The following is a 21,622-nucleotide window of genomic DNA, read 5'->3' as shown; positions in this document are numbered from 1 at the left end:
AGTTTGTACGGTATAAAAACCATTACGCCTATGGAGAGTCCCCACAAAGATAGTGAACCAAACGTGTGTGTGTGTGGCTGTAAATGCAGATCACAGGCGCTCCTTTAACTAATGATACACTCACTGTCTGTCATATGAACAATAACTGGTTTATGCGTAGCAAACAGCACACCTTCGATATCAGGACAAGTGAATCTTAATGTAAGAGGAAAGTGCAGGTATGTGCTGTATATTAACCTAAATATAAGTAACAATCTGAAATACTGTGTCAACAGAATCTATAAATGACCCGAGTCTATCTAAATAATCTATGGGTTACACAGTAACACACGCGCGATGATTGTAGGCGGTACGACGGCAGGAAAACGAAACTGCACCGATACTTACTGCAGGAGTTAACGGGCATGCGTCGCGTTCAGCTTGATTTAGACGAAAACATGATATTGCGTTGCTGATGGTGGCTGTATACACACAGTTCAACATGCATCTGCATTGAGTTCTGTGCGCGTTCTAGGTAAGACATGCACGCTTCGAATTAATGTTGTAAGATGGCTGCACAAACAGCTAAAAGCGCCCACGTCGTTGTTGAGGGATTTCTACCTAAATACTGCACGCGATAAACAGCATCGCGAGATGTAAGGCATGGGTGAAGTGGTGTGGCTTAGTAGTGGACAGCCACACGTTTGTTAGAGGAAGGAATTATTCAAGACTCTTTTCTGTCTGCCAGCGGGTCCATGCCTGCAGGTCGCTCCACTCGCCGCTAGTTGGCGTCCTGTCGCTTTATTTTATTTAAAATGTTTTTAGAACTTTGGCTAACGTTCTGGAAAGGTTCTCTCAAAGTTATGAAAGGGTCTTCCCGTATGGAACGTTCTTTCAAATTTAGTAATGTTCTTAAAACGTGAATATAAAAACGTTTCACAACGTTCAAAAGTAACGTTTCCATAATGTTTGTAAAATGATAAAATGCAATTTTCTCTTAACGTTTACATAACCTATGTTATGTAACAACTTGTTTCATTATTCAAAGAGCATTCCGAAATTACGGTTTATTAACTTAATGTGGATGTTGGTAAAATGTTGGATCTTTGCTTTATTTGATTTCAAAAAAATAGTTATTTGAGATTCTTATCTAGATAGTTCACCTAAAATTTAAATTGTAATTAATTGCTCACCCTCGTGTCGTTTCAACCCCATGAGATTTTTCTTCATCTTCAGAACACAAATGAAGATCTTTTTATGGAAATTTGAGAGCTTTCTGTCCCTCCATTGACAGCTATGCAACTACCCAGGGCCGGCGCTCCGCACACGCACATCACGCACTGCGCGTAGGGCACCAAGTGCTTGGGGGGGCACCAAAAAATCTGGGTCGTGAAAAAATCATGACAATAGGCTACTAGTATAAATGACAAATAAAATATTTCTAAAAGCATGTTAATATACAAAAGCAATACAAAAGTAATATAGGCCTAGACCAAATTAGTCGAGAAAAAGGTGAATCTCTGTGCCAGTCTCCCTCTGGTGCCCCCCCCTTCCCCACCTCCCAGTGGTCTGTTCGATTATGCCTCAATCAATGTCAAATTTGGCAGACACCGACCTCAGACATGGCCTCGAAAAGGCACCAAGAGTCGGGGGCGGAAAAAAGAAGAGACAGCGGGATGATGCTCGCGGGTCGCTTGCAGGTAAGACAATAGTCACGTTTACATGCACGTTTTTGAAGTAAAAAGTGCTGGGACAAACGCTGTTAATATGAGAGGGTGTTGCCAAGCTGTCTGTGGCATTATGCCAACATTATCGTAATAACTTCTAACGAAATAAAAAGTTTACCCCTCAGAAAAATTAACTTTCCTCTCAACATTATAACCTGGTGTGAGCGCGCCGCGGCGCGCACTCTTCAGTGGTGAAGGCGCGCGCTGTGTATCGCGTCATATAAGGACGCACACTCAAAAGTAATCGGGTCAGGTCGTTTACATGGTGAAACTTTTCGTTTGATCAGTTCATGAAAAGGTTTATCCCACCCCTCTCAAACCGATTACAATTTCATTCGGTTTGGGCATTTTTATTCCGATTGAGGTGTTTATATGGAGCATTTAAGTGGTCTGGCTGTCATCAGCATCAATGGGGACGTGGCTCAGAAACTGTCATATGATGACCTGATAGCTGATTTTGCAGCTAGGAAATGTAGGCGTGTGTCTCTGTAGGGCCTCTGACAACTGATGGTAGTGAAAATGTTTAATATAGTTCTATAGAATAGCAGAATGGTCTCTTTATAGAGATGTAGTCCCTCTGTTGAGTAATTTCTACTGTGCAGTTATGCATGGTTATTTGCAGTTCAAAATGTGCACTTTAAAATTCATACTTCATAAAATTCATACACTTATACTGTTATTTGCACTTAACTTTTTTTGCACTTTTAACTTTGTGTTTACATTCATTTGCAGCAGTTATTTTGGAAGTAAAGAGAACCTAACTAAGAAATTCTGAATGGTAGTTATTTCTTTGGTTGGTTGGTTGGTTGGTTGGGTGGGGGGGGGGGGGGGGGGGCACCGCCAAGCATTTGTGCTTAGGGCACCCAAATGGCTAGCGCCGGCCCTGCAACTACCACTCTCAAAAAGTTAATACAGAGATCGTAAAATGGCAGGAGGCATTGTGCACAGCAAAAACAGGCAAAGCAACAAATTAATATTATTCAACATATCCTAGTTTTTTAAAGAAAATATTCAGATGTAACCCCATTTTGTAAACATTTTCATAAGTAACTGTAATTTAATTACATATTTTAACATTTATTTTGTAATTAAATTACGTAATCTAGTTACATGCAACTAGTTACTCCCTAACACTGTTTATATGATATGATTGCTTTATACCAGGGGTGTCCCTGCTCCAGGAGAGCTACCATCCTACAGATTTCAGTTCCAGCACTTCTCCAACACACCTGTCTGTAATTATCTAGCACCCTGATTACCATGATTAGCTGGTTCAGGTGTGTTTAATTTAGTTTGGAACTAAAATCTGCAGGAAGGTAGCTCTCCAGTACCAGGGTTGGACACCCCTGCTTTATACTCTCACCTAAAGGATTATTAGGAACACCTGTTCAATTTCTCATTAATGCAATTATCTAATCAACCAATTACACGGCAGTTGCTTCAATGCATTCAGGGGTGTGGTCCTGGTCAAGACAATCTCCTGAACTCCAAACTGAATGTCAGAATGGGATAGAAAGGTGATTTAAGCAATTTTGAGCGTGGCATGGTTGTTGGTGCCAGACGAGCCAGTCTGAGCATTTTACAATCTGCTCAGTTACTGGGATTTTCACGCACAACAATTTCTAGGGTTTACAAGAATGGTGTGAAAAGGGAAAAACATCCAGTATGTGGCAGTCCTGTGGGTGAAAATGCCTCGTTGATGCTAGAGGTCAGAGGAGAATGGGCCGACTGATTCAAGCTGATAGAAGAGCAACTTTGACTGAAATAACCACTCGTTACAACCGTGGTATGCAGCAAAGCATTTGTGAAGCCACAACAAGCACAACCTTGAGGCAGATGGGCTACAACAGCAGAAGACCCCACCGGGTACCACTCATCTACACTACAAATAGGAAAGAGAGGCTAAAATTTGCACAAGCTCACCAAAATTGGACAGTTGAAGACTGGAAAAATGTTGCCTGGTCTGATGAGTCTCAAATTCTGTTGAGACATTCAGATGGTATGGTTCTGCGTAAACCAAATGAGAACATGGGTCCATCATGCCTTGTTATCACTGTGTAGGCTGGTGGTGGTGGTGTAATGGTGTGGGGGGATGTTTTCTTGGCACCTATAGTGCTAATTGTGCGTCGTTTAAATGCCACTGCCTACCTGAGCATTGTTTCTGACCATGTCCATCCCTTTATGACCACCATGTACCCATCCTCTGATGGCTACTTCCAGCAGGATAATGACAAATAACAAATTGATTTCTTGAACATGAGAATGAGTTCACTGTCCTAAAATGGCCGCCACAGGCACCAGATCTCAACCCAATAGAGCATCTTTGGGATGTGGTGGAACAGGAGCTTCGAGCCCTGGATGTACATCCCACAAATCTCCATCAACTGTAAGATGCTATCCTATGAATATGGGCCAACATTTCTAAAGAATGCTTTCAGCACCTTGTTGAATCAATGCCACGTAGAATTAAGGCAGTTCTGAAGGTGAAAGGGGGTCAAAGTATTAGTATGGTGTTCCTAATAATCCTTTAGGTGAGTGTATGAACGGATTGAATTTAGGCTTTTATTCACATATTAACATTCATCAACAACACACACATCAATTGTGGTAAACAGAAGCTCAAGCATGGTAGCTTGGCATGCGAAAAACAATGAAATTCATTCTCATGTTATGAAGCAAGTTTGAGCTTCAGCAAGAACCAATGAGGTTCATTCTTGTTTTACGCAGCACGTTTGAGCTTTTGAAAAAGGTTTTTAGGTTAACGCACATCAAGCAGTTTGGTTGAGCTCTTTGATGTTAGATGATCAATATGTGAATGAAAGCCTTAACAGGTTTGGAATGACATGAGGGTGAGTAATTAATGACATAATTTTCATTTTTGGGTGAACTATTCCTTGAAAAACTTGTAGGGAAGCCTATTTTTTCCTCAAAATCCCATGATGAAATTTAAATACACGGAGAAAGTTCATAATTGATTTTTAGATGTACTTCTATTTGGAATTATTATTATTATTTCCATGAAGGGAGACAATTTGCCACTATCTATCTATTTGCTTAAAGCCAAATCAAGATATATGTAACTATACATTTTCTTGTCTGTATTAAACAGTTACCAGAGACGATGATAATGGCAGACTTATATTCAGAAGGCAGTTTGGATCCAGAGCTCACCTGTCCCATCTGTCTCCATCTCTTCCTCGACCCTGTCACTCTTCCTTGCGCTCACAGTTTCTGCCTGGTTTGCCTGGAAACACCTAATAGGGATAAAACTTCTGGATCTGCTCAAGAACTTTGTTGCCCAGTATGTGGACAGGAACATCTCAGCCCAGAGTCCCTGCCGAGAAATGTCAAACTGAAACAAATAGTTGAGAACTACAAGGCCAACAGTTCTTTAGGTGAACTTCAGTCCAGCGCAGAACACAAGATAACCAATGATGGACCATTTTCTGAAGACAGAACCAACTCTGATGAGTTCACGTCAACAGATTGTGGGGAGAACTCATCTGAGGAGACAGAAACCAATGGACAGAGGTCTAGATTAAATCCCATTATAACTAGTCTTCAAAAAAAGCTTGCTCTAGTAGATGATCTGGTCAATAAAGAGACGGCCAGAGAGGCTGTGGTCAAAGCCACACATGCTGATCTGAGAAAAGATGTGAGCAATGTTCTGGAGGAGATGGCAGAGCTGCTGGAGACCTACAGAAAGACGGGAATGAAACTTTTGGAGGTTGAACTGAAGCCCAGAGAAGACGCTGTTGGGAGAAGAGTGCAAATGCTGTCAGACCTCCAGAAGCAGCTGAGAACGGCAGAACTTCGGGTCAACGCGTTAATGGGCGAGACGGAAGACGCGTGTTTCAGTGACGTCGAGAGCCAAGTTTCCAGCTTGACAGTGGAGCCTCTGCGGGACTTTCCGAGCGATCTGGAATTATCCAGCAATTTGAAAAAAGTCTGTGAGAAAATGGAGCACCAAAACAACCAACTCCGTCTTGGACTTGGATCCGCTCAGCGAGCTTTACGTGTCATTCTCAACCCATCCGAGGTGACATTCGACCCCGAAACCATCCATCCAAATCTGGTTCTGTCGGAAGACCTTAAAACCATATCTTTTAGCGTTGCCAAACGGCCGTATCCTCTCAGTTCACAAAGGTTTACCAGTTTTTTCCAAGCTTTGAGCTCCCAGAGCTTCGTCCAAGGAGAACATCTTTGGACCTTTCAGGCTGATGGTTGTCCTTGGGTTCTGGCTGTGTGCTACGGTGAACTTCCCCGATCCGGTTCTGGTAGTGGTCTGGAGAGCAGCACTGGATCCTGGTGCCTCATGTACTGTGATAACCTTCTGAGGGCGTACGAAAAAGGAAAGGACATGCCACTTAGACGCACGCCATCTCTGAAGAGAATGGAGATACATCTCAGCTTCAGCACTGGCACTTTAGCATTTTACAGTGTTAGTGATGTGAGTGGGGATAAAACTCATCTGCATACTTTTTCAGTGAGCTTTACGCACCCGGTGTATCTGGCTGTAAGGATGATGTCTGGTCAGCCCAAAGCATACATAACAGTCAAATAGATATTTCATACAAATGCATTACTACACCTTACAATGGGTGTACAATTCATTCAAAAGTTTAGTGCACTGCATTACAGTTGTGCATTGGGAGATTATTTAAATTACCATTAGAGTAAACCACTTGTTTCTGCACTGCTTTCACCTTTGAGATCACATTTCTGCAACTTATTGATCCATAATTGTCCTTTTCTGAAAAAGTTATGATGCACTACATCATTAATGTTCATCTTTTATGCACTGTATGCATCTTGCTGCACATAAATTGTCACATGCATTCTGCTTGCAATATTTAATTTAATCAAAATATGGTGTTTCTTGACTCGTTTCTCATTCGAGGATGTGATATTAATACAAGTCTGTATTACATTTGCTTGTCATTTAAAACAATTCTTCTAATTCTGTTTCTGTTTAATGTTTAACATGTTCTGTTTAACATGTTTATTAATACTTTTTCTGTCTACATTTAAATAAACAGTAGCATCTACATTCTTCTAATTATTTACGTATCCAAAGATTATTTTATTGTAATTGTTGACTTTTATTTTAAAGTGGTGCCCGCATGGCGACCATTAACTTCGAAAGGGCGGTTGGTCTTTTATTTTGAAGTGTCGCTTAGATAGGATCTGTGTCGGTTTGTTTTAATATATAGATATTTCAATTTGAGTGTGCTTTATTATTGTCACAAAAACTATATATTGGTATTAATAACGAAGTGTACGATGAACATTATTTTTAATTTAATTAATACGATTTCAATAATAACAAACAACAAGTCTCAATCAAAGTAATATCAATACATTAATTAAAATATTAGTAGTAAAATAACAAATAATGTCAAAATTATTAATGATAAAATACACAAGATATATTAATTTTAAACACGTGTATTTATTGAGATCCGTCAGTCTTTTATTGTGAAATGTGGTAATGATGGCAGCCATCTTTGAAACAACGCATTCACGCTGACTTTTATCTGACAAACGAATCGCGGCTGACGCATCAGTTTCGTTCCGCCTGTAAACAACAAACAACCGACACACCGACTAAAGTTATTATGCCTCAACTAATAACCTATGATCACGTTAATGCTGAAGTACACCAGCCTCTGATCTGAGATCATCGCCACATAAAGGTGAGCTATGTTTATGAGGTTTATCAGCTGATATATATATTTAACGTTATATACCCGTGCAGTCTGTGTGAATTGTGTCAATATGCTACATTAGCTTACAATGTAAACATCACGTTCGTCCTATAGACATATAGAAATATCCCAGTTCATTGACGCTTTGAATCTGTTAGACTGTGAGCTGTTATGTAACGTCATATATCTTTAAATACACAAACACGTTCCTGAGAAGGAACTTTGTTACGGTTAAATCGAAATGTCCCCCAAATGGTGACGTTGTTACAGTCGAAATTTTCTGATCTCTTATAAATATAACATTTAAAAAATGGCAATGAAATGTCTATTTAAAGGACGATGAACAGTCATTCAATGATCCAAAGTGGGGGAGTCTTATTTTCTTTTTTATTAATTATATACTTTTATAATATTTATTAATATATTAATAAGTGTTTATTCCTATTTTTACGTTTTTTATGTGCTTTTAAAAACATTTCTATTCAGCTTTATGTTTTTATTTCAGTTGTAGTGATTTTAGTACTCACACAGACAACATTTAGCATTTCTGACTGTACAATGTTAAGTTCTTTTATTTGAAAATCTTCTGTTTTCAACGTAGTTGTGAATCTGATCTTGTGCATTGTATTATTGGTAACTCCTAGAAATATGTGCTTCACATGCAAATGAATGGTTGGTTGGTGTATGATTATGTATTATAAGTTTAAACTGTCTTGCAGAGGTTTAATCCAGAATGCTGGAGACCGTGACTGATGTGGAAAGGTTGGTCCATTATGGCAACACCAGTGTGTTTCCCACTCCGGAGAACAGCTCTGAATTCAACCCTGGCCATGAGATCAACATCACCAAACCACACAAGTGTCTGCAGATCCTGTACGACGACATCGGAGAGTCCAGGTGTGCCCGATCATTTTAATAACTGTCTGTAAGACACACATACAGTGCTTTTATACATTTACAAGCGTGTCTTACGGTGTTATGGTACATTTGCTCATATTTTCTTCATGTAGCAGTTATAATCTATTTCTGTGAAGTAAAATTAAGTTGCAGCTGTGTGTGTGTTCAACGCTGTTTCATCTGGGCACTTTGCCATGTTTGAATGCCTGAAGAATGTAGTTTCTAAGCTCAGTTTTCTCTTAGATACAGATGATCTTGTGTTAGGATCTGACAGTAGACGCTTGTGAGGCGCGTGAAATGTGATTTTAGTTATGGAGGCTGTTGAGGACACGGGCTTTCAATTCTGCTTTCGTTTCTGTGCCAGTAATGCCACTCTCAGATGGGACTGTCCTCTGTATTTTTATTAAAACCCCGTAGGGATTCTCAAGGGACCGTTAGTTAGTTTTGTCTTCCTTTGAGGATATTTGTGTTCGTGAATGTTTCTCTGAACTCAGAATCGTTTTAAAGAGACTCCAGATGTTTGGTGCTTCGGTCAAGACAACTTCCTCTCCTTGTTTGTTAAAAGCATGTATCAGCAAATTAAATAGAAAGAAAAACAGTAGGTCTATTGTTTGAGATTTCCTATTGTATCGAAGTGATTTCTCGTAAGTAAACTTCAGAGGAAAACATGAGTGAATTTTTAAAGCAGAATTGTGCTGGGTTTTGTTTTAAGCAAAGTGAGGGAATTTCTGTAAGGGATATCAGGACTAAGTTTGCACCTTTTTACATGACAAAAATCTACAATATTTCTATGAAATTTTGACATGGTCATATTTTGGTAATACTGTTTTTATTACACACTACTGTTCACAAGATTGGGTTCGGTAAGATTTTATTAAATTAAATATTAATATTTGTGCAATATTATTACAATCTCAAATAACTGTAAAATGTAATTTATTCCTGTGATGCAAAGCTGAATTTTATAATATGCTGATTTGCTGCTCATGAAACGTTTCTTATTATTATCAATGTTGAAAACTGTTTTTGCTGCGTCAAATTTGTGTGATATATTTTTCAGGATTCTTTAGTGAATAGAAAGTTCATTAGAACAGCATTTATGTGAAATAGAAATCTTTTGTAACATTATAAATGTTTTTACTGTCACTCTTGATCAATTTAATGTGTGCTTGCTGAATAGTATTATTATTAATATTTTTATCTATAGTTGTCTCAAAGCAGGTTAATACACAGAATTATACATTATACAATATTACAGGACATACATATTATATAAACAAATAATACCTTTCATTACAAAGTTGAGTTTCATACAGGTTTGGTTTGTATGTTTATTGGAGGTTGAGGTTTCTTCATCCAATTAAAGCTTAAAATATGAAACATTTTATACAGATCTTTTTAATTTACGAATGAAAAAACAAGTTAAAGAGGAAAATTATTCTGAAACCTTAAATGTACTGTGAATCAAAGACGTGTCCTTTACAGAGAAACGCATGATCAAATATTCAAAGTGTATAATAAAGAAAAAGAAAAAAGCACAGCTACATGCTTAAACCTTTCCTTCTGGTTCCCAGGAGGTCGATGTCTGGGTAAATAGGTATTTTCCATCATGGCATCAAAGTTGAAATTCCTGTTTTTTGTATGGGCTTGTGTGTGTGGGTGGTCTAGTATTGTAGTAACAAATGTATGTTTTCTGTGCTGATTCATCCAAACATGTTTAATGAACATTGTCTTCACACTCTCTCACAGCAGTAAAGCTTCTGTTTAGAGAGATTCGTAATGGTTTCTCTCTCTCTGTCTCTGTCTCTCTGTCTCTGTTTGCCCTTCAGGGTTCGTTACTGGGATCTGATGCTGCTCATCCCTAACGTGGCTTTCCTCGTGTTCCTGGTGTGGAAGCTTCCTTCTGCTCGTGCTAAGATCCGTCTGACCTCCAGCCCCATTTTCGTAGCTTTTTACATACTGGTAAGCACGGTTCTGGATGAACTGAGATTCGAGAATTGAGATTACAATTCTGAACAGACAACTTAACATAAAGAGGTTCTGACAAAATGTTATTTGCTGCACTGTTTCATTTGAATGAATTCATTTAAAAAATCAGAATCAGTGTTTTTGAACAAATCTCGTTTGATTTGCATATATTTTTCAAAAGTAACTTGTCGACAACTTCTGGTGTAACAATGTTGGTGCTCATGTTTGTGCTCACCCTGCGGTCTGTGTGGGTCCTAACACCCCAGTATAGCGATGGGGACACTATACTGACAAAGAGCACCGTCTTTCGGATGAGACGTTAAACCGAGGTCCCGACTCTCTGTGGTCATTAAAAATCCCAGGATGTCTTTCGGAAAAAGAGCCTGGCCAAATTTGCCCATTGGCCCCTGTCCATCATGGCCTCCTAATGATCCCCATATCCTGATTGACTTCATCACTCGGTCTCCTCTCCACCAATCAGCTGGTGTGTGGTGAGCTTTCTGGCGCAATATGGCTGCCGTCGCATCATCCAGGTGGGTGCTGCACATTGGTGGTGGTTGAGGAGATTCCCCCCTTCTATGTAAAGCGCTTTGAGTGCCTTGAAAAGCGCTATATAAATCGAACGCATTATTATTATTATTAACAATCTAATGGATAACATTTTTATTTGAAACGCCAAGTTACTTTCAAAAGGTGACGCATCTGTAGACATCAGTGTTTATATCAAAACGATGAGCTTTTATCCCAGTACCTCTGTGATCATTTAAGGAAGTGTAACAGAAATAATGATAATGTCTGATGATTTTTAATGATTAATTAAAGGCACGATATTTAATTGTCATGGTGCTAGAGGCGCTTATTAAAAACAAAGGTAAAGCTTGATGAGCCTTGATTTCGTGGAATCATTGGAGTTGTTGTCTTCACCTCTGAAGCCGGCAGAAAAGAATGACAGGAATTATATTCAGGAATGAGTTAATGTATTACATTTACATTTAATCATTTAGCAGACGCTTTTATCCAAAGCGACTTACAAAAAGGGGAGAGCAACAACCTGCAAGTGCTGTAAGAAGTCTCAGTTAATCGAGCACAGTAGACAAATATATTTCTCCCCCCAAATAAACAAACAAACAAACTGAAAATGTAATTGGATAGTTAAGTGCTAGTCTTTATTGGTCAGATGCAGTTGGAAAAGATGTGTCTTAAGATGCTTTATGATTTATTACCATTACTGTAGAATAAAGCAGGGTGGAGCTGAACGAGGCCACTGGAGAGATTGCTAATGAAAGACGAGATCAAGAGCAGCGGACATTTATTTATGCCGTAGATGAAGCTTCCGCTTCTTCCGCTCATGCGTATGTGGGGTAACTCAGAGCTGTTTTATCATATTAAATACATTTGAGTGTTGAAAGTTATTATGCTGCCCTGTGCGTTCACTCTGCAGCTACTATGAGACACTTTTTCACACAGTTCATCAGTGAGCTAGATCGATATTCAACATGGTAAAACTTGGTACTCGCGGTAAATCAAGAAAACCAGATTTAACAATAAGACTAACTGTGTTGAGCGGTATAACAGTGATTAGTTTTCTGTCGATGAATGTGTCCTAACAGTTGGTCACCTGTCTATTAAAAGACATAATATATATAAAAGCGTCTATGGTTTTTCCATGGTTTCTACGAAATGAAAGCAGAAATCGAGGGTAAAACAAAATATATAACTTTGGTGTAGTGGTTTTTGGATATTCGAATTCAAATATCTTGCATATTGTACCTATTAAGTTTTGCTCTACCGATAAGTAGCAAAGCGTCCCACATGACCTGAAACTGCAAAGTGGAAGTTTTAATTTTGTGGTACTTCCTCTGTGGGTAAAACCTGCACTTTAAATAGTGCTGTTTACTGACTCAAGCCTCACTATTAATAATGCTAGGGATCAAACCTCTATGTGCTTAAATGTCTTCTGAAGAGACATGCTCGCTTTGACCAATGAGGTTCATTCAAGAAGCAAGTTCAGCTGATCTTCGGTTTACTGTATTTGAATGTTTTTTATTATGGGTTTGGAATGGCATAAGGGTGAGTAAATGATGACAGAATAACATTTTTGGGTGAACTATCCCTTTAAATTTGAGTTTGTGCATTGTCCTGCAGCGTTTGAATGATCCTTTAAATCATGTGTGTTGTTGTTGAGAAGTGTTCACCTGCTCCACCATAAAACTTGTGGAAATGAAAGTTCACGAAAGTCTAGTTTCTGTTTCCCACACCTGTGTTGTACTTGTGGTAACGGGCTCTTTCTCTCGTGCTGTTCAGGTGTTTGTGGTGGCGGCTGTAGGCATCACACGCGCCGTAGTCTCCATGACCGTCAGCACATCCAGCGCCGCCACGCTCATAGATAAGGTAAAAACACAAACAAACACGCAGAGCTATCTTAATGTGGATATCTTAACTTCATATTGATTTCGGTCTGTCTTTATGGTACTGCATACAACCTAAGAAGCAATTTGTTCTCTAAGCTATGCTATTCTAATTTCATTATATTCTGTTCCAGACCTATCAAGTTTGCTTTTGCTATAGGTTTAGTGTATCTGACACACATTAACGTTCAAAAGTTTGCGGTCAGAAAGATTCTTTATACAGTGAGAAATTAATACTTTTGTTCAGCAGCAAGAAACATTAAATTGATCAAAAGTGACACAAAAGACATTTATAAAGTTACAAAAGAATTTCAAATAAATGCTGTTCTTTTGAATTTTTCTATTCAGAGAACTGATTTTATCCATCTTAAACTGATTAGACTGTGATATTGGATGGTGTTTATATGACCTGTGATTGAAGAGACATCAGATGAAACAGAAAGTTGATTACATTATAATGATGGATTATAAAAACAAAGCTTTCTTTAAAATAATCTGACCAGGAACATGAATAAATGAAGTATTTGTAGTCTGTTTGGATTTGATGTTGTCACATGTATTGTGATGTGAATCTGTGTTTGTGTGTTTACAGGTGCTTTGGGAAATCACAAGGTTCTTTTTATTGGGTATTGAGCTTAGTGTCATTATACTCGGATTGGCTTTTGGTACGTTTCTATTTTAAACGTGTATTTTGCAATCTCATGTCTGTTTCTCATAAAAATAGACAGTGATTTTTAAGACATCTCCATGTTTTGTAAATGTAAATGTTTCATTGTAACTTATTGAGCCTATTAAGATGAAGGGTGTTTTGTATGTGCTGAACTTCCTGTTAAAGTGACGTGTTTTATGATTGTGTTTGTTCAGGCCATCTGGAGAGCAAGTCCAGCATCAAGCGTGTGCTGGCCATTACTGCGGTCCTGTCTCTGGCGTACTCTATTACACAGGTGTGTTATAGAGCCAGTTATTGCACCAAAAACTCTTTAGCAAAGGTGTATCCTTAAAGTGCCCCTTTAATGCTTTTTCAGATATGACCTTTCATGTAGTGTGTAATAGAGCCGTTGGTGAATGTAAACGATCTGCAAAGTATCAAAGATTAAAGTGCAGATAAATGGAGTTATTGTCTCCCAAAAGAAAGAAGCAATTCTGAACCGAAATGAGTCATCGGTAATTAAGCTTGGACATACTCTGCAAGAACAAAGAAATTTGTTCATTTTCTTGAGGTGGCAAGAACAAGAACCAAGTTTGTTCTGGCCAGTACCTTCCTTACTACACGAGAAAAGCAGGTGCCGAACATCTGCATTTCTCAGCATTAAAGGGTTAGTTGAAGTTCACCCAAAAATTGATGTCATTAATGACTCTCCCTTATGTTGTTCCACTCCTGTAAGACCTCCGTTCATCTTCAGAACACAGTTTAGATATTTTATATTTGGTCTGAGAGCGTATCCAAGTGAATAGGCTACACACTTTACTGTCACACTTTAATGTCACACTTTAATGTCACACTTTACTGTCACACTTTAATGTCACACTTTAATGTCCAGAAAGGGAATAAAAACATCATCACAGTAGTCCATATGAGACATCAGTGGGTTAATTAGAATCTCTTGAAGCATCGAAAATACATTTTGGTCCAAAAATATCAAAATCTATGAATTTATTCTGCATTGTCCTCTCTTCCGTGTTTCTCCAAAAAGATTCAAACGGTTAATGAATCAGTGAATTGATCAATGCTTCGGGTCGCAAGTGTCCAGTGATTTCAGCAGTTAGGCGGTTTGACGCGATACGAACTGCTGAAATCACTGGACACTTGCGACCCGAATCATTGATCGATTCACACCGTTTGCATCTTTTTGGAGGAACGCGGAAGAGAAGACAATGCTGAATAAAATCATAGTTTTTGATATTTTTGGACCAAAATGTATTTTCGATGCTTCAAGTGATTCTAATCAACGGATGTCACATATGGACTACTCTGATGATGTTTTTATTCCCTTTCTGGACATGGACAGTAAAGTGGGCATAGACTGCATATGCTCTGGGACTAAATATAAAATATCTTAAACCGTGTTCTGATGATGAACGAAGGTCTTATGGGTGTGGAACTTAGGGTGAGTCAGTAATGACATAAATTTCATTTTTGGGTGATCTAACCCTTTAACCACGCCCACATTAAATATCTGACCAATCACACTATAGTCCTCGGACACCTGCAAGAAAAAAGTTCTGCTCAGACGATGTGTAGAGAACAAGCTGCGAGGACTCAGAAACCAGGGCTGCGAGAACAAAATTACGTCATTTTGTTCTCGCAGCCCTGGGAGCGAGAACTTTTTTCTCTGTTCTTGCGGAGTATGTTGTAGCCTTTACAGTCTCACTTCCTAATTTGCATAATGCCCGCCTATACTCTTTATTGGCTGTCAGCAAATAGCGTCCACTTTGTCCCGCCTTCAAACACTGTAGTTGTCGCTGAGACTGGAAGAGTTTGGTTCGTGTTGTTCATGTGGAGAAGACGCTGTTTTCTGCTGACAAAGCAAATCCACTTTGATGAGATCGATACGGTAAAACCAGCGCCATAATTACTGTTCAGTTCACTGGCAACGTCTGAAATGTAATACTTCTCTACTATTTAGTATGCGAAACAGGTGGCAAACAGAGTAGTATGTCCGAATTCATAGTATTCGAAAAACAGTAGGCGAAAAGTACCCGGATGACCTGGTACTTTCGACTTTACCATCCCATAGCCACGGGAGAGGATTTATGAATGGAGGTGTGAGGAATGGGGATGCAACTGACGCTGCTAGGTCACATGATAATGATAACATGGCAGATGTAGTATGTCCAGATTACATTCGTGCTACATTCTACAAACTATATAGAATGCATTTTTTTAACAGTCGCAAAGTTTGTTCAAATTCAAATGTAGTGCCTACTCACATAGTACGCGATCTCGGAAGCAGCCACTGTTTATCAGGAGCCCAGGAAGAGCTCAGATTCAGATATGATAATGAGCGTTTGGTTTCTGACCAATAACAGCAGACTGGGCCATCTGACCAATCAGAGCAGAGCAGCTCTCAGAAAGGCAGGGTTTAGAGAGAACTAATTTTAATTTTTACTAATAACCTTTATCGAACCGTTTCAGACACTGGGAGAAAAGAGCTGATGCTGCAATGTGTAATAATAATACATTTTAAAAATTTGACTGTAGAGACTCTAAAACAAAATTAGGAACCATGTAGTAGCATAACAGGGGCACTTAAATTATCCATTGTCATCGACAAAACATCTGTTCAACATGAGTACTTCAGTAATGACTCTGTTTAACTGTGGTAAATTCACTGTAAATCATGTGGGTTATTGGTTTAATACAACATCTCTTGCTTTCTCAGGGGACTCTGGAGATTCGTTTCCCAGACAAACACCTCTCCGCCAAAGACTTCAACATCTACGGCCACGGTGGGCGGCACTTCTGGTTGGCCAGCTCCTGTTTCTTTTTCCTGGTACCTAATTAAATACTTATTCTTTCTTTTGAATCCATCTCGATAATATATCCAGTGACGGATTTTATTCTGCATTAAAATCTGTTGTAGGTGTATTCCTTAATAGTCATTCTACCTAAAACTCCAATCAGAGAGAGAATCTCATTACCATGTGAGTACACGCCTCTGGTCACGTGTGTTCAGTGTTCGTCGTGTAGGAATGGCAGATCGTTCAGATGATGATGTGAATGTGTTTCTCGCTCCGCAGCCAAGAGGGGTTTTTACGTGTACGCTGCGATCCTGTCCGTGTTGAATCTGGTCCAGGGTTTGGGAAGCGCGCTGCTCTGCGCTGACATCATCGAAGGCCTGTGGTGAGTATTCATGTCTTTCTGTCGAACATATTCTCTTTTTACTTTTTAGAAGTCTATGTTTCCATCCAAAGTTGAGAAGTTAACTTGGAATATCACATAAAACATTTGCGAATGAAGCAGCATTTTCCATCCCATGTTTTCAAAAGAACAAAACCCTCACTTCATGGGAAATTGGTTGCAAAATGTCTTTAATAAAAATGGAAGTTGCTGCAGTCTGTGGCTCTTTTCTTCCTCCATCATAAATGAGCTGTGTCTCAGCATCAGATGAAGCTCATCAAATGCTGTCGTGTTCGGACGCTGGTGTTTGGGAACACAATCGTGTGAGAGATGCTTCTGGAGGGAATTAAACCAAATCATTCTGACGACAGACTTTGACTCAGGCGTTTCAGAACCACCAAACCAACATCTGAGATGTGTGATGCAATTGGTTCACTGGTTTGTCCAGTTATCCAATCACAGCCCCTGCTGAGACAATGTCACAAAGAGTTTTTTATTGCACATTGAGGGATTTATTCAGTAAATATATTTCCATCGTAGTTTATCAGATAAAAAAAAAAAAAAGATTCCCCCCTAATTGAACTTATGAGTGCATTTTAATGGGCATCTAGACATTTCCATCCATCTATTTTATGTGATATCCCAAAAGTCACATAATAATTGTATTTTAAAATAAGGTATTCTGTATACATCTCATTTCCTATGTTTATATCTGTTTTATATCATATATTTGGCACTATGTCCTGCTATCTAGATACAACTTATTTGAGTGAAGTCAAAAGTGAATTTTCAAAAGTGAAAATGCTTTTCTTTTTTTAATTCTTTTTTATTTAAAACAAAATCATTATTTTGTTAACATTATATATGAGAGAAAAGCTTGAGGAATGAACATGAATTTGAGAATTCCTTTGGTTTGTCTGATCAACAAAATATAAATATTTAAATATTTACTAAAACATTTAAATGCCCCAATTATACTATTTATATTCTCCTATAATAGGTTTACATGCACCTCAGGTCAAAAACACTTTAATTATACATATTGCAGCAGCATCTCTTTTCTATCAGTGTCTCAAACGGTTCGATAAAGAATTCAGTCTCTCTAAACCCCGCCTTTCTGAGAGCTGCTCTGATCTGATTGGTGAGAGATGGCCCAGTCTGTTGTGATTGTTGGGAACCAAATGCTATATCATGTCATTATGTAATATCTATATCATTATCATATCTGATTCTCAGCACCTGATACAAACAGTAATGGTGTGTCGGGAATTACTGACTTATTTCTTTTGGGTGACAATAACCTAATTTATCTGCACTTTGATCTATGCATTTTTTCAGAGCTTTCACATTCACAAACAGCTCTATTACACACAACATGAAAGGTCATATCTGAAAAAGCATAATAGGGGCACTTGATTTTATATGTATTTATGTCTAGGCTTAAATGGAGGGCAGATGAATTCAGCCTCTGTAGTTTGGAAGGTGACTCTGTTTCTGTTCCTCTGTTTGCAGCTGCGTGGACGTGACCACATTCCTGTACTTTTCCGTCTTTGCTCCTCTGATCTATGTGACATTCCTCAAAGGATTCTTCGGGTATGTGGATCCACCTGCTTCAGTTAATTCTGTCACAGGATATTACAGACATGTCAGTCCATTCACCCCCTAGACAGACTCATCCTCCTGTCATATCGCGACGCTTTAGCTCTGCATGCGAAACTGAGTAACTGTCTGTATTCACAGACGAGATGAATCGCCCACTGTGGTTTTCAACTTCCTTAAAATATCATAGGTTTTATTTTTTAATACATTGATTTCCTTATTATGGTTGAACTGGGGAAGTTATGATTTTCTTATATTTCTCTGAATCAAATATTTTATTTTAAAAGAGCAAGCTGCCTGGGGGGTATATTATATGACTGTGCTTTGCACACATTTACCCTCATTATCAACTCTTGCCAACCGTCGTATCATACAAGCGTTTGCTCTTCCAGTTGTACGCCTATGAATTATCCTTTGTGTACAGATCATTTCTCTAAAAACTACAGTAAAATCAGGGCACCAGGTGAGGATATAACTTTCTTTATTTGGATGTCACTAAATATTATTATCTATATTTGTATAGCAGTACTTTATAGTTAATATACATAATACTATTAAAAAAAGATTAATGAAGATACTTTTTTCTTTACACCTTTTTACACACTTGTGGAGATCCAGGTCAAAAATGACAGGCTCGTTAAATAGTAATAAATCGCTCTGATTCAATCTTTTTGTCAACTTGTTTTCTGTCAGTCAGCACAGGTTTTGTATTTATTTTTGGAACTGACTGATTGTAGGCCTTATTGATCTGAGCTTCTATTGGTCAAAAATGACAATCCATTGGAAATGAATGAGGGAAATAATTAGAGAAACATTTAGTGTTCATCATCTTCATGTTCACATATTTACATGATTTGTGCATGCAAAGATAAAGGCCTCAGACCTGTGCATGAGTGGATTCATGACTCAAACACGCACTCACACGCACTCACACACACACACGCATGCATGCACTAACTCCGTCTCACAGACCCCCCCAACACACACACACACTCACACACAGACAAGCAACCACTCTCCCACTTATTTACTTAATCACACACACGCACACACACAAACTCTCACACACACCGACACATTCTCAAACTCAATCTCTTGCTCACCCACCCACCCACCCACACACTCACGCACACACATATATGCACATACACACTCTCACACAGACAAGCAACCACTCTCCCACCCATTTACTTAATCAATCTCTCTCTCACACACACACACACACACTAACTTGCTCTCTTATATACACACACACAAACACACACACTCAATCTCTCGCTCACTCACACATACACATTAATTTCTTTTTCACAGAGATGAATTTTATTCTCATCAATGAGGCCAAAATAAAAACATTTCAAAACAAACTTACTGGTTAAACATTAAAGCAATTTCTTCAGTATTTTATTGAATATTGGCAAAGTTATCCACAAATACAGATTTTTGTCACTTAAAAACTGAGTTGCATCAACCCAGATCAATGAGGCCTGCGATCAATCCATTCCAAAAATAAACACACAACCTCTGCTAATTGAAAGAAAACAAGCTGACAAAAACATTAAATGCTATTTTTTATAATAATAATAATAATATATCAGAACGAACAATTTAGAATACATTTTTAAAAGGCTGAACCGAAGGTGTTCCAGGGTTTTCAATACAGCTATTTTCCTGTTTTGTAACGAGCTTCCTCCTTTCTCTCCAGTTCCGAGCCCAAAATCCTCTTCTCCTACAAGTCACAAATCGACGAGCCCGAAGACTCTGACGTGCACCTGCCCAACACGTCCTCCTCCGGACTGGGCAGGAAAGAGCTGGACCACGGCTCGTACTCCAGCACGCAGATCGACGGGTCCGGCTCGTACCTGGACGACGTGGTGTCGGGACCGTACGGAGCAGCGCACAGCATCAACAGCATCGACAGCGACCGCTGGAGAGCCCTGAACGCCTGAGACACACTTGAACAATGAGCGAACATTTGACACGCTGCGATACGAGTTCAGTTTGTCATGTACTGCCTTTCCACAGTCAGTGCTGTTATTTAAAAATTTGTATTCCATGAATCCAACATTCCTTGTGTAACAACAGTGCTCTTAATTTTACATTTGTGTACTCAAAGCAAGTTTATTGGACTTTGTGAAGTGCTTAACCTAATATATTTCTTCTGAAATGATATATTATATCTCTAGGTGATTTCAGACTGGATTAGCTATAGTTATGCTACAGATGCCAGCGAAACATCCAAAACTCAGCAGATGTTTCTTTCCACCATTAGGGTTGTTTTGCACTGAAAAGCAGTCATTTTGGTGCATGTTGTAATTTGAAGGCTTGAGAACCTTAAAATCTACCTTGACTTTATCTAGAAACCCTTTGTTTCTCTGTGCTATGTCATAGTGTTTTCTTTTGATTTTTTTAATTTATTTTAGTGATCTGTTGAATTTCGTTTTAGCCTGATATCAGATTTGGGCTCAGTTTTAAAAAGCTTAAAATGTGAACTTGACCCGTGGCTTTCTAATTGAAAGTGAAAATGGAACTGGCTCAAGCCTGATTTATTATAATGCATTCCATGTGGAGGAAAACTTAATGCAAGAAAAGAGGACCATACTCTGAGAAAAAAAGCATTGACCCATTTTATTTGATTAAAAATACTGCAAGCTAATAACAACCTAACATTTTCTTGGTGCACACAAAACAAACGCCAGCATTTTTGTTTGAAAACACTATAATTCATCTTTAATTAAATTTGGTCTGAGTAAAATGCTTGTTTTTATTGCTCATTTCTTTTTGCTCATTTAATATGATTTGAGCATGGAGAGAAAATGTTTTATGATTAAAAATGTATTATTTAGAGATAGATTTTTTTGCCATATTAGTGGATTTTAAGTAAATCAAGACATTTTAGAGATTTAAATGTTCCTGCAATGCCACTGCAAGGTAACTAATATCATCTGAAAATCGGTGAAAATTGCCGTATTACTGATACTCGGTGCTTTGCTCTGCCTGCTCTTTTCCTCTAATGATTTTGTAGCCTAGTTAGTATAAGCATATCTCAAACGATATTTTAGCATTTTCTTCCCTAAAATGCTTTGTTAAAGATCAGTCTGTATTATTCCTCCATCGGTATATAGATGTACATTAGAATTTAGAAGTGTTTTAATGAGGTGAACACTGAAGTCCAGCCAAAATACGTGAACATCAGTGTTGTAACGTCTTGAATAGACGTTCAAGAATAAGCTTGTTACTGAGCTTCACAGAGGACCAAGGACTTTTATTTTGGAACATACATTGGCAGGAACAATCAGACGTCATCAGATGTGAATAACGTTCTATTTTCAGATTATATTATCAATAATAAAACGTTAAGGAGTTTATTTTACATTTTAACATTCCAGATGAATAAAGAACTTTACATTCTATGACCTCTGCCTTTATTTATGTGTGTGTATTTTTTTTTTTAAACAGTCAATGGCTATTTTATCGAAAATGCTTCACACTGTC

At 38.4% G+C, this 21,622-nt stretch overlaps 2 protein-coding genes across 3 annotated transcripts; both read left to right on the top strand.

The window, feature by feature from the left end:
- Nucleotide 1: 1 nt before the first annotated feature.
- Nucleotides 2-6,742, top strand: trim107 (tripartite motif containing 107). 2 transcript variants are annotated; one of them, XM_067458240.1, is made up of 2 exons: nt 2-218; nt 4,816-6,742. In XM_067458240.1, the coding sequence occupies exon 2, from the start codon at nt 4,828-4,830 to the stop codon at nt 6,268-6,270; it is 1,443 nt and encodes a 480-aa protein (XP_067314341.1). In that variant the 5' UTR covers nt 2-218; nt 4,816-4,827; the 3' UTR covers nt 6,271-6,742. The 2 variants fall into 2 exon arrangements, with proteins under 2 accessions (XP_067314341.1, XP_067314340.1); XM_067458239.1 differs by lacking the exon at nt 2-218 and adding an exon at nt 341-514.
- A 481-nt stretch (nt 6,743-7,223) lies between these two features.
- tpra1 (transmembrane protein, adipocyte asscociated 1) lies at nt 7,224-20,882 on the top strand. Its single transcript, XM_067458840.1, has 11 exons — nt 7,224-7,402; nt 8,134-8,311; nt 10,141-10,273; nt 12,584-12,670; nt 13,280-13,352; nt 13,552-13,631; nt 16,071-16,181; nt 16,272-16,332; nt 16,429-16,531; nt 18,041-18,121; nt 19,833-20,882. Exons 2-11 carry the CDS (start codon nt 8,148-8,150, stop codon nt 20,074-20,076), a joined length of 1,137 nt encoding a protein of 378 aa, XP_067314941.1. The 5' UTR covers nt 7,224-7,402; nt 8,134-8,147; the 3' UTR covers nt 20,077-20,882.
- Nucleotides 20,883-21,622: the final 740 nt, after the last annotated feature.

Source organism: Pseudorasbora parva, chromosome 12, assembly GCF_024679245.1.
Source record: "Pseudorasbora parva isolate DD20220531a chromosome 12, ASM2467924v1, whole genome shotgun sequence".
NCBI lineage: Eukaryota > Metazoa > Chordata > Actinopteri > Cypriniformes > Gobionidae > Pseudorasbora > Pseudorasbora parva.
The sequence above is the reverse complement of the archived record's forward strand: the minus strand, read 5'-3'. Positions and strand labels throughout refer to the sequence as shown.

Coding starts and splice junctions, on each gene's coding strand:
- tpra1 (XM_067458840.1), top strand. CDS start 8,148: ATGCTGGAGACCGTGACTGATGTGGAAAGGTTGGTCCATTATGGCAAC. Junction 16,182..16,271: donor GCTCCTGTTTCTTTTTCCTG/GTACCTAATTAA, acceptor AATCTGTTGTAG/GTGTATTCCTTAATAGTCAT. Junction 16,532..18,040: donor GACATCATCGAAGGCCTGTG/GTGAGTATTCAT, acceptor CTCTGTTTGCAG/CTGCGTGGACGTGACCACAT.
- trim107 (XM_067458240.1), top strand. CDS start 4,828: ATGATAATGGCAGACTTATATTCAGAAGGCAGTTTGGATCCAGAGCTC.